General features: G+C 41.8%; 2 protein-coding genes across 2 annotated transcripts; one reads left to right on the top strand and one right to left on the bottom strand.

Moving 5' to 3' along the window:
* Nucleotides 1-3741: 3741 nt before the first annotated feature.
* On the top strand, nt 3742-7453 carry LOC308282805 (von Willebrand factor C domain-containing protein 2-like; the record flags this gene model as incomplete). Its single annotated transcript, XM_080723192.1, has 5 exons — nt 3742-3896; nt 4007-4046; nt 4141-4335; nt 5632-5761; nt 7203-7453. 5 exons carry the CDS (start codon nt 3742-3744, stop codon nt 7451-7453), a joined length of 771 nt encoding a protein of 256 aa, XP_080579318.1.
* Nucleotides 7454-9407: 1954 nt separating this feature from the next.
* On the bottom strand, nt 9408-13872 carry rpl23 (ribosomal protein L23). The gene is made up of 5 exons (XM_080724740.1): nt 13833-13872; nt 12371-12454; nt 11621-11749; nt 10810-10923; nt 9408-9543 (listed from the first exon to the last, which is right to left on the bottom strand). The coding sequence occupies exons 1-5, from the start codon at nt 13843-13845 to the stop codon at nt 9461-9463; spliced, it is 423 nt and encodes a 140-aa protein (XP_080580866.1). The 5' UTR covers nt 13846-13872; the 3' UTR covers nt 9408-9460.
* Nucleotides 13873-16022: the final 2150 nt, after the last annotated feature.

The raw sequence follows: 16022 nt of genomic DNA, 5'->3' as shown, positions 1-16022 counted from the left end.
TTGATTCTGTGTTCTCGTGAATTTTGTGAGTTTGATACGAAATCCAGGAGAAATTACAATCCAGGAGTTTGCCAGGAGATGAGGTCGAAATCCAGGAGACTCCAGCAGGATCCAGGAGGGTTTGCAGCCCTGGTTTAAATCATATTAGTAGCCCTTGTATCTGAACTGTACTGTATCTTGTGCCTGCCTTTCCTATGTGTTCTGCAGGGTTGCCAACATTGGACTGTCAGAATCCAGGAGGGTCCTCCAGAATCCAGAATCGGAGGGTCCTCCCGAGAACGTAATCTTAACAGGCCTATATATTTTCAGGTGTTCTATTGAATTTTGTACCAATTCGCCTTGCAACAAAACAGTTTTAAAGTCAACTGCAACAAAGCAACTCTTTGCAACTGCCTTAAGGCTTGTCCTGTTGTCCGGGACAACTAATACATCTTTAAATGTAGTCTACTGGCTCTTGGTTTCACCTTTTCTGTGATGCTCCTAGCAGCGTTTTTTGTAAAAAGAAAAAAGAAAAAAAAAGAAAAGAAAGAAAGAAAAAGGACAAGTGAATGGGAAATGTGCTTGTCCAGAGGTCCAGAGGACAACTGCCTCAAAAGGTTGATGTCAAGCCCTGGGGGTGGTTTGGCTCAAGAGAAGTTTCTGAGTGATAAGGCAGCGACCTAATTATTGGACTCTCAGCACAGAGTTTCCATTTGAATCCTAGGCTGTTCTCCTACAGTTCAATGTTGGAGTATTTTTCAAGGCTAAAAGAAGGGGGGGGGGGGGGAGAGAGAGAAAAGAAGGCTTCTACTAAGACTAGAGTAAGAGACATTATACTATGAATGACTGAGACAGAGACATCATAGTATAGTGTGGACATGTATGCTTCAGAACGTACTGTATATATATATTTTTTTAAATATGTATACTTATGTCTGTTTTTATAAATTAGGGAAAGTTCTTTATAAGCCTTTAGGCTTCTTAGGCGCCCAAATGCATTGTCTATGGAAAAAGTACAAAAGTACAAACTTCACCTAGAAACTCCATTCATACTTTCCGTGTTACATACATACACATACAAAATAATTACTCAAAAGCACCTGAGGTTTCATATTCAAATCCAAGGCCTCCTACATTGCTTTAGTACTTTGACATTTTCAAGGTTAAAATACAAAATAACTAAACCTATTTTATAATATTTAGAAACTTCCATGGGAGTTGGTCTAGTCGAGTGGTCTGAAGATCTGACTCTCAATGCTGAGGTTCCATGTTCAAATCTCATACATTTCTGTAGCAATTATTTTTGACATTTTCAAGATTAAAATACAAAAGAACCCAAAAGCTCTTTAGAAATCGAGTGGTATGTGGTGAAGTGGAATGATCAATTGTTTCTCAATACAGAATTCCCAAGTTCAAATCCCGTTTTTCTCACAGTTTAATTGTGTGAGTGTTTAACTTTACCAACTCAAAGGTAACATACTAAAGAACACTTCATCATTACTAAGTGACGTCTGGTAGGTGTATACTACACAAAGACAAACATATTGTTCATCGTTAATAGCAAACTGAGTGAGGCAGCTCGCCTCCTACGGGAGGCGAACCCCAGCCCCCCACTCAGCAGACAAAGAAGCAACCCGCAACGCCAAGAAAACTAACGCTATTGGCCTCGCGAGTTACGGTGCTATTTCTTGCAGGGTCGTTACAATATGCTACTAGGTGCGATGCATGCACATAGTTTTGTTTTGTGATATTACACTTTGTGATAGTAGCCTACTTAGGCCTACTCTCTTTTGTGTTGATGTGTGTATCAAATTGTTTTAACCTGGCTCTGTGCAGCACTTTGTAACTTTGTTTTGAAAAGTGCTATACAAATAAAATGCATTATCATAATTCATCAGGCTCTTAGCGCAGGTAGCATGGTAATGAATTACTATTTTTGGCATCACATAGAGGAGACAATATTATGGCTCTGTCCTCTCTGCCCACTCACTGAACCGGCGGACAACGCCGTTCATACGACGTGCGTACGCCGTCCAAGTCAGACCTGGCCAAACACAGCCAAACACAAAAAAACAACCATTACCAGCCAGCGGATGGACGCCGTCTATACGACGTGCGAACGCCGTCCAAGTCAGACGGGACTCACTTTTCTACGGGTGTTTCGCCTTGATGGGACTCACTTTTCTCTGGGTGTTTCGCCTTGATGGGACTCACTTTTCTCTGGGTGTTTCGTCTTGATGGGGCTCACCTTTTTCCAGGTGTTTCGCCTTGATTTTGGGACTCACTTTTCTAGCTTGTCTAGATGTTTGAATGTTTTGGAACCGCAATAGAAACAGGACTCTACCTTTTGTCTTATTATCCAGTTAAAATATTGAAAACCTCAGTGACTCACTGATCTACAAATCTTCCTGAAGGACAGACGGTTATAAGTTCAATTACTTTTTGACAGGAATGCAATTTTTGTTGCTGTTTTAAATAACACTCTGTATAAATCTACATCTCTTCCCATGGGCTGTGTGTGTGTGTGTGTGTGTGTGTGTGTGTGTGTGTGTGTGTGTGTGTGTGTGTGTGTGTGTGTGCGTGCGTGCGTGCGTGTGTGTGTGTGTGTTGCAACCTGCAGGAACCGGGATGGTGTTTGGAGGTATGTGCAGCAGCCGGAACTCGGACGGTGTTTTCTCCGTTTCTGTGGCGCAAGAAGACGAAACACCGTCCCGGTTCCTGACGCATTTGAGACGTCGAAACAACATCCCGGTTCTGCCGCCCCGAGTGGCGCGGCGGCGGCGCCGATGATTGCCGATGAATGACGAACAGGCGACTTGGCAGCTGCGTTCAGATTCTAAATTCCAGCTGATTCAGTTTCACACTACAGGCTGCAGCAATCTATAAACACTTCGATTTCAATCCAAAGGCCATAATTAAATGTTGCACAAAGACGTTAATGATGCCTTTTCTACAGACTCTGTCCTCTGGGGTCTGTGGCCAAATACAATACAAATTGTGGGCCCTTGAAATGAAAGAATTGACAGGCTTAATAGCATGCATGGGAACAATTTCAGCCATTAAAACGCCAAATGTACGTGTCGATTTGATAACTGAAGCAAAGTCTGAGACATCTCTAATAATGGAGAGATATTGTGAGATACAGTTGTGTGTTGCAGCAATGCAGCTCAGTTGAGTGGTAACATACACGCCATCGGATAATGGGGTTCGTCTCCCGATCATGGTTATACCGGTAGGCTACTTTAGTGAATATCTCATGCACCTCCCACACACCCTAAGCTCCCTCAGAAAGAAATTGAACATATAGGCCTAGTATGTCATTTCCTGTTTTCTGGTGAATTTTGGTAGCTTGATAGCAAATTCAGGAGCACCTCAGTCAGGAGATAGATGGGGTCAAAGTTCAGGAGACTCCAGCAGATTCAGGAGGGTTGGCACGGTTGGCAACCCTGGCGACCTGGCTGCCAGCCCAGTAGCCTACTAATAGTATTCAATCAATCAATCAATCAATCAAAGCCTGTCGCGAAAATAGCCGTCCTGAAGCTTTGTGAGTGCGCAGATCCGCTGTTTTGGGTGTACAGTGCCGTCGTACCACGAAGTATAAACCAGGGTTTAAAAGGCGCACCAGAGCGCACAGCGTGCGTCACACCAAACGGACAGATGGTCAGTGTTGGGAACCTCTTTAACGGCTCCACACACGTTAACATGAAGTTGTTATTATTATAGACCTAACTATTGTAGTAACAATTACTATTATTATTAACGATGAGCTACCAGCGGAACCGCACGCTCTTCTGCCTCTCCATCTCACTGCTGCTCGTCTTGCGCGGTCTGGAGTTGCGCGTCGAGGCGGAGTACTCTTCCTCCAATTCCAAAACGGACCCGCAGGACTATGAGTTTGGCGACTATCGGGGCAAGTGGTGAGTAAAACACATTTTTGGACAGTAGCCTACACTGCATAATTTCGGAGCTCATTATCTTCGAACGGGTAAGGGCTAGAGATTATTGATTGATCTGACTTCCACCACAGGTGCATCGATGACCACGGCTTTGTTTACGCCATCGGGGAGGTTAGAACAAAATAAATTAACAAAAAAGTAATTTCATTTTACAATTTAAATAATTATTGCTTGGGTTTTATATATTTATTTCTATATGTATAAGGTGTACTACCCGAGCCCCTCGGGGTGCCCCTGCACGTGCACCGTGGACGGACCTGTGTGCGTCCGGCCCAAGTGCCCGCGCATCCACCCGCGGTGCACACGCATCAGGTACAAGGCTTGCTGCCCGGTGTGCGAGGCGGTGGCCAAGGTGTGCGTCTACGGCGGCAGGACGTACCGGCTGCTCGAGGAATTCAGGGTGAGAAGAATAGATTATTATTTCCCCACGCAGTTCAAATCCTCAATTTAATTTAACTATGTTGGCTAGCCCACACCAATTTTGTAGGCCTACTCAGTAGATGGATACATTAATGTGTTTTGTGCATGGGGACTGTGGGGACACTTAGCAATGCTGTCTTGTGGTGGACATTTTTGTCAATATATAGCCTATATATATATATATATATATATATATATATATATATATATATATATTGCCATGGACATGCAAACGAGCGTACATTCCGGACAATAATATTAGCAAAGAAAGAGCAAAGAACACAAAAAGCTAGCCTAAAATAACCATTACAGGTCTGTAACTCTGAGAGTGTAGGCTACTGGAACAATTTGTAATTATTATTATTCATTATTCAATTAATTGAGTACAAAGCACCCCAATGGAAACAAGCCATAGTGCTTTCTTGGGTTTAAATCCTCTTAGCAGAGACCTTGTATGACCTTGTATTGCTACTTTCCTGTGCTTTTTTCTGCAAACTGCTTTAAGTATTAAATCAATCAACCAATCAAATAGTAGCCTACACTCAGAGTTTTGGGGGTCCTTGAAAATAAATACGTTTGAGAACCGCTGTACTAGTGGACTCCTAATGTGCCATAGTGTCATAAATACATCAGCATAGTCTTAGCCTAAGAAAACCTGGAGACTGACAGTAATTGAGTCTTATGATCGAAATAAGAACATTATGATGTTATGTAAAAACTAAATCTAAAATATGCCACACATGGACACACGTTGTCCGCTATGGACATACTCATGATGACCCCTGGTTTTGTGTCTAGAATCTCAAACAGCAGTTCTTTCCATCAGAGGGCAGTTGTTGTCATTATCCATTTGCTCAGTTAAGTCATTATCATCATAACCAGAGGACGATAGATGGACGGCTAAACTGAGCTGCAACAAATGACAAGAAGACAGACTGATAGGCCTAGCCTATATATGATACATGTAAATGTGGTCTATTAGACTGCTAGTAAAGTGACTGACTGCCACAGTACTGCCAAAGCCCATGTTTTATTAGGCCATTAGAAACCAATTACTGAGTCATCATATCATCAGCACACTATAGACTATATTATGTATGAGGGCATTCAATGCAAATTCACAGTATGTCCTGTCATGTATAACAAAGTTTGCAACAGATCAGCTCTGTGTGACTGTGTGTGTGTGTGTGTGTGTGTGTGTGTGTGTGTGTGTGTGTGTGTGTGTGTGTGTGTGTATGTGTGTGTGCGTGCGTGTGTGCGAGCATGTTTGTTCCAGTTATCACGGTGTGAGAGGTGCCGTTGTGAGGCGAACAGAGAGGTGTACTGTACCATCTCAGACTGCCCCGCACCCCACTGTGTCAACCCTACTTATGAACCCAACCACTGCTGCCCGGTCTGCAAGACAGGTAGGACATAATAATGTCTGTCCCATACTGTCGCTCCCTCTGCTGTCTTTCACCCACTTTGTCCTCAATTCCTGCTCTGTCCTCACTAATTCCTTCAAACACACACGCACACACGCAGAGTTTACTTATAGCCACAGGTTATTGAAGTTCTTCAGTGTCCAGTGACCCCTTATTACGGTAACTAACAGATCATCACTGTGTCTACAGGGCGCTGGTATGTAACATGTGCAACATCTTATTACATCTTGCCTTGCTCTCTCATGCACTCAAACATGCACGCACACACACACACACACACACACACACACACACACACAACAAGAGTATATTCTACATCCCTGTGTCCCCCTGTGTCACGTTGGTTCTATAATTAGCAGGATCTCAGAGTGAGTGGTATTCACCCTGCAGCGGCCACAACCAGTACTGTTATGTCATCTAACACGCCCTGCAGCTTCAAACACTCAACACTCTTTATGCCATAATACGTACAAAGGCACTGGGCCTTTACCATGTCCTTTCATAGCAGTGAAAGCAGTCAAGCATTGTAAAGACGTAACGTCTTTACAATACAATTAAAGAAATATTTCAAATACAATTAAAGTAGTTTGCATTGGTAGTATTTACTCTGCTGAACGTTTGCAGTTTCTTGCTACTCACTGCCTTAAGTGCCTTTACTGCAGGGCCTTTGAAGTATAAGGCTAGCTAGAGTGAATATTTATTGCACACAATATTACTTAACAAAGGCACAGAGTTCTGTAAAGTATGTAAAAATAGCCACCATCAAACAAACAAACAAACAGATTGCATAAACAAAACCAGCAGCTATAATAAAGGGATCTCCATGCTGTTTAAACTCAAAGGCAATCCATCCACATGCAGCGCTTCACTTTCCATTCCAGTCTTGTGTATATCATTGTCCCCTGTAATCCACAATGTGCTCTGCTAGCAGTCATTATGCCAGACAGACAGACAGAGGGATAAAAACAGACAGATGGTTGGACGCAGCATTGTGCTGAACCTCTCTGTTCCCTCCGTTTTTTCCACGTCTGCCAAATTGAACGCTGTCACTTCTGCAAAGAAAAGCTCTAGGATTCTTTTCAGAGGAACTCTACTTTCTTTGTACTTCTGAGTAAAGAATATGCCAAACTAATGAATAAACCCAAAGTAAATAACTGAGTGAAATGACGGATTATAAGTTATATCATGAGTAAAGCATGCTATATTTCAATTATAAAGACAGTGTCTTTGTTTCTCATTGTCAGGTCAGTCTTGATGTTCCTGTTTTCCTGGTTGAGGGCCACTTAAGTAGTGTCACAGGAGGAATTACATGCAGGAATAAGCATAAGCCCATTCTGTGTGGCCAAACAAAAGTCTTGATAAACAATAATGGACAATCCGTTTTGCAGCAGCCCTATGTGCTTCCTCTACCTGTCTTCTCCAGGTCCAAACTGTTTTGCCGGTAACCGGGTGATCCCGGCTGGGGAGCACGTGGACATCGATGAGCAGACCGTGTGCTACTGTACGTACCGTGATGGAAGCTGGCACACACACCCCCAGGCTACCTGCGAGCAGCGTACCGAGCCCAGCCTGACGTCTGGCCTCAGCCCTGGCACCCAGCCCCCCTACAGGGATGAGGAGATGGGGGGCGGGGAAGGGAGTGAATTTAGCCCCAGACTGGATCTGATACCATGATGGAGTTAGCGGAGAGAGAAATAGAGCTTAACAAAATTAGGTAGGTTGTGTATAGGCTGAACTGAACTCCTGGTCTCTTCTCACTGTCCTCACAGTAAAGCGTGAATGCAGAAACAATAACATTACATAAACAAATGTGCTGTCAGCCTGCCACTAAAATCCCCCCTCAGTCTGAGTCATGGAGGGAAGACGAGTCAGGTTGGGATGGCGATAAAAGGATGAATGAATGGATGGGTGGAGATGGTGTGGATATGCTGGGTCGGGGCGAGGAAGAGGAACGGGTGCCAAGTGTCGGGGCAGATGGTGGCTAAGATCGTTTCCGTCGCCCCGCTGGTCTCCGTCTGTGAGGTGGAGTGAGGGCCAGTGATGATGACCCATTTGACCACGTAAACACACTGAATCACTGTGTAAGCAAGAAAAAGTGACTCACACACTTTCCATAACTAGAGCAGAGCAGTCAACCTCATGTTTATGATGTCACAGTATTGAATTGTAGATAAATGTTTGTTTTATTAATGTAATGTACTAATGTTAGCAGTGTTAAGGAGAAGCAGTTACAAAGTAGCAGAACTAGCAGCTTAATTACAATTCCCAGTAGCATGTTGTAGTTTACCTACTGATGGGAGTAGCTTCCCTAACATGCACTGAGTGTTAGTGCACTTAACTGTATGCAATTTAATTTTAGAACAGCGACATGTAATATGTAAATAACCCATTGTGAAGAATTTGCCCACATTTTGAAGTCTTCATAAATATAATAGACATCCAGTGTGCACACGTTCATCTGTTCTGGTTTCTAACAGTACTTATGTTCCATCATAGCAGTATCCTTTATTTTCCCAGTGCTATGGTATTTGTCCTCAAAGTAGCAGACAGGCAGGCATCAAATACATTGTGGATATGCACCAATACTGGAAATTAATCATTTATTCTATGGTTAATAATACGCTTGTATACCGAATGCTACACCTGATCATGAATCCATCTCATGTTCAGATCGGATAATCCAATCAAAAGTTACAACCGGGGGGGGGGGGGGGGGGGGGGGGGGTTTAAACATCTAAAGCAATATCTTATTTCTTCCTTACTGCAGTACACATGTAATTTACTGGTGTTATGTTTGTTTTTATTTCTTTATTGCACAGCTGCTCCCCTTGTTGTATTGTATTGTTCTTATTGAACTTTTAAATCTGTTAATTACCTCTTCCAATAAGGAAAGGATTCCAAATAAGCCTTCTGGCTTCTTCCTTTCCTTGCACTGTATTTTGTTTCCATATGTATTGTTCAATATTCTATACAAACGTGCCAATAAACTAAACTAGCAACTGCTCTAGAAGCCAATTTGTAATCAGTGCTTGACACTTGCACCAAAATTGTTGACCTTACTTCCAAATTAAGTGAAATCGAAACTTTCACATGAATTTGAAATGAAAAACATAGACCCTATGATTTGTTAATGGTGCCATTCGGTTGGCTAAACCAGTCCGTTTATACCAGGGAGGGCAGTTAATTTACTCAGGTTTACACTGTATTTACTGATATTTTAGCTTCTGGGCTAGTGCCAACTGCAGCCCTCAGGACAGTAGTACCAGGTCTATACTAGTCTGAGGTCTGGGGAACTGCAAGGACACCAGGTGAAAGCAAGTAACCTCATGGAAAATCTTCAATACAAGGGGTCATATGATTAACATCGTTGGGAACCAGTTTGTCAAGACATTTATTGGTGTATATTATTTATGTATGCCCCTTCTCACCTGTACATACCATTAGCTTTATGTAAATCACTCTCCAGGAAGACCTGTTGATGTTTAACAAATAAATTCTACATGGGACAAATGATCGGTTTTGCTGTTCTTGCTATCAAAGACCAAATGCACCCCCTAGTGGCACATCTGAGGAGATACACACCAAGACATAAAGCCTGGTAGTGAAAGAAATGCACCATAAGACATAATTGGCTGGCTTTACAACAGTTTTTATTGAAAACAAACAAATGCGGGGTCCAGACTAGGCAATGCTGCCAGCATTGGAAGCAATCCTGGGCCAGAGGTCAGCGCACTCCTTGGCCACTGGGCCTGTGATGGCTGAACCTGAGATGGAGAGCCAGACAAAGAGAAAAGAGTCCAAAGAGGGGAGGGATGGAGAGAGAGAGAGAAAAAAAAAAGACAATTAGTATTAAATGTATTTAAAAGTATGAGACATGGAAAATTAATAAGCTACAACTTTCTTTGTCGTCTCCACAATCAAAACTTTCGCCCATTGTTTAACAAGTGTAAACCTGTGATGTGACAAAGATCTTTGAGTGGAACAGAAAACGTTGTGGACCCTATGCTGAGGAACAGTACGCTCTCACTGTTACAATAGTGCTGATGCAAAAACAATTGATCTGGACAAAATGTGTAGACTGTATGGACACCAGAGAAACACAGGAACTAAATCATTACAAATAAGATCCTAAGAGACAAAGCTTAGACTCAAGTACTGGCAATAAGTTAACAGCCCTCGTGTTTTGGACCAGAAGGACTGAATGACACTATACCATTTTAAATCTTAAATAGCTGGGTGGAAAAGGTTTGCTTGGTGCAGACAAGCCAAAAGAACAATGCCAAAATGTAAAGGATCAAACAGAATGTTTTTCCACTGATCAACACCTCCTGCCATCTAAACTCCTGCAACATTGCTTCCATATTATATTTGATCATTGTCACATCACTGATTGAGATTAGTCAGTCATGGCTACTCACTGCCATCTCACCCACAGTGATGTCTCACTCTTCCCTTCTACGACAACTCACCCAGCCACTGACCAGACAAAGCAAGTGCTTTTTTGAAGGGGGATAATTCATTTCTGTCACATTGCATTAAGTGCCTTCTAGGTATTCTGGACTGATTCATTTTACACACTTCTACAACCTTTGAGTTTTTGCCTTCATCTATTGAAAGGACTAACATTTAAGCTTCCTTTTCTGCGTTTGTTAAAAGGTTTTACAGATGACTGTATTTATGGGGATGCTTGCAGTAATTTGCACATTAATGCCATTAACCCAGTGCAACTATTCACCCATGACAGTAAAGTTGTACACTGTTTCAATTTCCAATACGATTCCCATTTATCACTATACCGCTACATCATGGCTATATCGTGCGCCCCCCCCTCCCCCAAAGCATTTCATGTTGCTTGACAAAAATCTAAATGAAATGTTCGACGGAGGAAAAGTGAGGACACAAACTTTGCTTTTGCAGAAGACTATACTAAAATGATTTTTATAATGCTTTCCCAAAGAAGAATAATGTAGTTTAATGCAGACTAATGTCTGGGAATAAATAAGAAACAAGCAGAGAGCAAATTAACCCACCTTTCATTTCTCCTTTATTGTTTACTATGACGCCTGCGTTGTCTTCAAAGTAGAGAAACATGCCATCCTTTCGCCGATACGACTTCCGCTGCCGTATCACCACCGCAGGATGCACTGCAGACACACCCCAGAAAAAAAGAAAGAAATCAAGTTAAGAATCAATGCTCATGCGATGCAAGTTGTCTTGGCTTTCAGTTTTCTTCTTGCAGACGGGCTCATACAAACAGCAATCATTTTAGGTGCTACACTCAAGTCATACCAGAGTCTCAAATGCACAGACAACCCAAAAGAACACAATGCCAAAATGTTAAGAACCAAACGGTATGTTTTTCTACTGATCAGCACCTCCTGCCATCTTAACTCCAGCAACTTTACTTCCATATTAGATTTTATCATTGTTTCATCACTGATTGAGATTGGTCAGTCATGGCTACTCACTGCCATCTCACCCACAGTGATGTCTCACTCTTCCCTTCTACGACAACTCACCCAGACACTGACCAGACAAAGCAAGTGCTTTTTTGAAGGGGGGTCATTTCTAACACATTATATATTAAGTGTCTTACAGATATTCTGGACTAGTTATATTCAACATGAGGCTTCAAAAAAGTTAACCTATCTTTAAGAATCAAAGCTCATGGGATGCATATTTAGTCTTTGCATTGTTCACGTTTTGCGTTCTGGCTTAAATAAACCGTGATGATACTAGGAGTACACTCAGTCTACTATAAAACTAATGGCAAATGCTAGATAAATATCAAGTTGAGTAGCAGCCATAGTATGACCACTTGCAGACAGTTCTTGGACTCACCTTTCTTCCGGAGTTCTGGCTTGCCTTTCTTGACTGTGGCCATGACCATGTCACCGACTCCTGCAGCAGGCAGACGGTTCAGACGACCCTTGATGCCCTTTACAGAGATGATGTACAGGTTCTTACCACCTGCAGGGACAAATAAGACAGGTGGGAGGGAGAGGAGAAAGACAGCATGAAATCTCAAGAGTCAATAGTAAAATGGACATGTTTAATGACCATTTTCTGCAATTCCCAATTCAAATATGATGTGCATACATCAAACATTTGGTGGCACACTGATGATCAATGCTGGACTGCCAAATATAAAAAGTACAATCATTTAAAGTTTAGACAAACGTCTTTTTTCACAGATGTTGAGCACATCTCAACTCTAGCAACCACGTTGCCATACAGTATTTTATTATTGCAATTTGTCTCATCACTGATTGAGATTAGTCAGTCATGGCTACTCACTGCCATCTCACCCACAGTGATGTTTCACTCTTCCCTTCTACGACAACTCACCCAGACACTGACCAGACCAAGCAAGTGCTTTTTTGAAGGGGGATAACAATACATTTACTTTTGAGTATCATCTAGATATATTGGAGTGGCTTTATTCAAGATGAGGCTTTGCCATCTTCAGTAAAATATTAAAAGTGTAGATAATTACATCAGCTAGGAATGGTTTCCATTAACATACTTTAAAGTGTCTTAGAAACCTATCAATGTTTAAGGTATAATGTTGTAAAAGCGTGCAAAGCAAACCTGTGTTGTCGGCGCAGTTGATAACCGCTCCCACTGGGAGACCCAGTGAGATGCGGAACTTGGCTCCAGAAGACCCACCACGTCCTGCGGCACACAGGAGAGGGGAGAACAGAAAATGGGTCAATATTGTACTCAGCATTAATATAATTGGAAAATGGCTGTTCAGTACTTCTTGAGTACACCTGAGTATATTATTATCAATTTGTCTCATCACTGATTGAGATTAGTCAGTCATGGCTACTCACTGCCATCTCACCCACAGTGATGTCTCACTCTTCCCTTCTACGACAACTCACCCAGCCACTGACCAGACAAAGCAAGTGCTTTTTTGAAGGGGGATAACAATATATTTACTTTTGAGTATCTTCTAGATATATTGGAATGGCTTCATTCAATTGATTAAAGAATGTATTAGAAGTTTGCAATAAGAAAAAAATACAGTTTCATGACAGCACAAATCACTGGTATAAAGGTCAACTAAAATGAGATCCAAATAAGCTTTATGGCTCATTTAAACAGGAACCACTTTATTATGTACGGCATCTCATTTAACAAGATTAGGCTTTGCCATTTTCAGTATACATTCAGAATGCTTTGAAATCAAGCTTTCTGTTTTTATTGGTACCAAACAAGGCTTAAGAGCTTAACTACATTACCTATAATGCTTTGATCATTCTATTGAACTGACACAAACACAACCTCCATATTAGACGGTCCAAAAACTACAGTATGTGAGATTATGCTTGAAAGTGTCTTGTGGTAGTGCATGATGGAGCGCAGAGAATTCACGTCACTTTATAATATTTATAATATGGTTTTCTATAATGGTATGTTTGTTTAACATCCGAGTTACATACACCAGAACTTAACTTTTGTCAGTTCCAATATTTACGTGAACCTGCACGTTACGGTGCATGCGTTAGCCCATCTATCAGCAAACAAACAGTAGGCTACAGTAGGAACACCGTCAAATCAAATAGTTTAGGACACTTTCATAAAAATAGCTGTAAACTTATCTACGCATACTGTCAGTTTGAATGTCAGTGCCACCACGGCTAACACCCACGATTCACAGAAACAAGCCCAAGTCTAGCTAACCTAGCTGCGATCAGTCTGCAGTCGTAAACACACGTTATATTAGACCCTCACGTTAGTCAAGTAATTCAATGGATGTTAAAACATTGCTGCTATTTGCTTAATACAATGACTCCGGTTATTATGGACCAAAAAGTGAATAATTATCGGCTACCACCGGACTTCGCTTGCCAAACTAAGCTAACATGGCTTCTACAACTAGCGCGCGACAATCATTTATAAACATCGTAACAGTTCAGCAATCTCAACAACATGCACACAGGAATGTTTTCTAACATTTCTTGTCAAACATAGAAATGGTTAGAAACTCGGATGGCGGGGCTAAACAGGTAGATGAAGATAGATTTATCCAGTATGTTTTTCATACCTCTCTTAGACATTGCTGCCGAGGGGAAAGAGGAAGACGGAAAAAGGAATTGTGGGATATAAAGATGTGAAGAACATCATCCGGGTCACACCGTTGACGTTCTCTGCGTGCTCACACTGCCCCCTAGAGCAGTGGTTCTCAAACCTTTTAAATTTCAAGGTCTCCCCTTAACTCTGACAAAATGAAACGGGTTCATTTGGTAACGGGTTCATTTGGTTCCATTTGTAGGCCTATGCTGTTAGAGTTATAGACTTGTATGGGTCAATTTAGACCCCCATAAAGGAACCCACAATTAAGTACCTGGAATCCACATCTTTGAGAACCACTGCCCTCCTAGAGCAATGGTTCTCAAACCTTTTCAAGTCAAGGACGCCCAAATTAACTTATTAGCCCACGGACCCCCATTTGAAAAGACATGTCTGGGACCCCCACGAGAGAAGATTTTTACTGTCTGCTCTAGCAGCGACCATTTTAATTTAATTTAACCATTTTAATTTCAAGGACCCCCAGTTTGACATGCATTAGGCTACAGACTCCCATTCAATGACATTTCTATCTATGGGACCCCAATTTATATTGTAAAATCAATGTTAATTTAACTCGGAGAGTGTACAAATGGAACCAAATGTTTAAAATATATAAATACTTTATTTGACTCACTCAACTGTAAAGTGCAGTGGATCAGTGGTCATGTTTAGCAGTTACATAAACTGTAATTATGATATACAGTAAACAAATGGAATGGAAGTTAGTCCACAGGACTTTTTTTGAGTATTCCTTTTAGCATAAATGTTTTACACCTCAGGCTCTGTGCTGTTTAAAACCTTGTCTAATAAAGTATTCAATCAATCATTGTATGCAACTTCATGTAACACAAACTACTGTTCAGGCAGGAAGACAACACAGGACTCTGAAATACTGCTAAAATAGATAGCAACTGTTGGAATACAGAACAGACAACAAAGCATAACTTTACATCCCTCAAGAGGCCTACAGATGGATGTGGCTGGGAAAGTTCCTGATTCAACCACTAGATATCAGTAAATAACCATAAAACGTTCTGGAACCTGCTCTGACATTTGAGTTGCTTTTAAAACAAAAATCACACCCGTGTGAACTGAGCGGTGGTTTACCCCCCCCCCCCCCCCCCCCCCTTCCCCCCTGTGTGTGTGTGTGTGTGTGTGTGTGTGTGTGTGTGCGCGTGTGTGTGTGTGTGTGTGTGTGTGTGTGTGTGTGTGCCTGGTCTGGCCTGGCCTGAACAACAGCGCCCCTCCCTTAACATGTGTGGTCATAAAAGGTACCACAGGGTTGATACATCTTATCATGAATGTTTTAATGAAGCATAATTATGACTTCTCTTTCTTGAGAGGAGGAGATCACAGGTTTGGATAAGTTTACCGGCTACCAAACATATGTTATGGTCTGTATTATTGAACCTTACCTTTTACCTTTTTTTTTTGTTTTGTTTTTGTGGGGTGATTTGTTATGACTTTATAGTGAGATCAGTGCCAGTGGTGCAGCAGGATACAGTACATGTGGGGAATGTGCCACACCTAATTTAGTTGATTCACTGGCAGTGGCAGCCATTGAGAGTCAGAATTCTCTCTTACAAGTTACAGCAGTGACTCATTTTTAACCATTTCTCTGAGAGCAACATCTAGTTTTCGACACCGTAAATGTTAACACACACAAAAAAATAAAAAGAACGTGTGTATAAATGGAACCAAATGCACCATTTCCATTTGGTTCCATTTGTGCACTCTGGGTTACAAATGGATAAATGAATGCACAGATGTCACTGCTTGCCACTCAGGAATCAGGATTGATCTAAATCAGACAGCTAACAGCCGCAGTCACTTTCCCTTTGTATTTCACCCTACTTGTGCAATCAGTTACAATGGGCAAGCAATGGCAAGCTGTGTTGATTTGGTTGCAATTAGTCTTGCAAGTTACTTTCTCTCAAGCTTGGATTTCAATCTTTCAAGCAGTGAGACGGTACATAGTGAGGGAAAGTTAGCCGAGTGGTGGACCAATCTGGGACTAAATGCTTTCCGATAGCTTTCTTCACAAATGTGTTCATAAAGGTGTCTACTATCACCTCTGAACTTTGTCAAACCCAACTCCCTTGACAAACTTTGTGGGAGCCAATCAAAGTTGAGGGTATCCCGAGGGCCTGCAGGATTAAAGGGG

Source organism: Nannobrachium achirus (assembly GCF_963921795.1).
Source record: "Nannobrachium achirus genome assembly, chromosome: 4".
Lineage (NCBI taxonomy): Eukaryota > Metazoa > Chordata > Actinopteri > Myctophiformes > Myctophidae > Nannobrachium > Nannobrachium achirus.
The sequence above is the reverse complement of the archived record's forward strand: the minus strand, read 5'-3'. Positions and strand labels throughout refer to the sequence as shown.

What these genes read in the sequence shown, in the direction of transcription:
- rpl23 (XM_080724740.1), bottom strand. An exon ending in CAACTGCGCCGACAACACAG is followed by an intron (nt 11,750 to 12,370) that starts GTTTGCTTTGCA and finishes TTGTCCCTGCAG; the next exon opens with GTGGTAAGAACCTGTACATC. An exon ending in CAATAAAGGAGAAATGAAAG is followed by an intron (nt 9,544 to 10,809) that starts GTGGGTTAATTT and finishes TCTCCATCTCAG; the next exon opens with GTTCAGCCATCACAGGCCCA.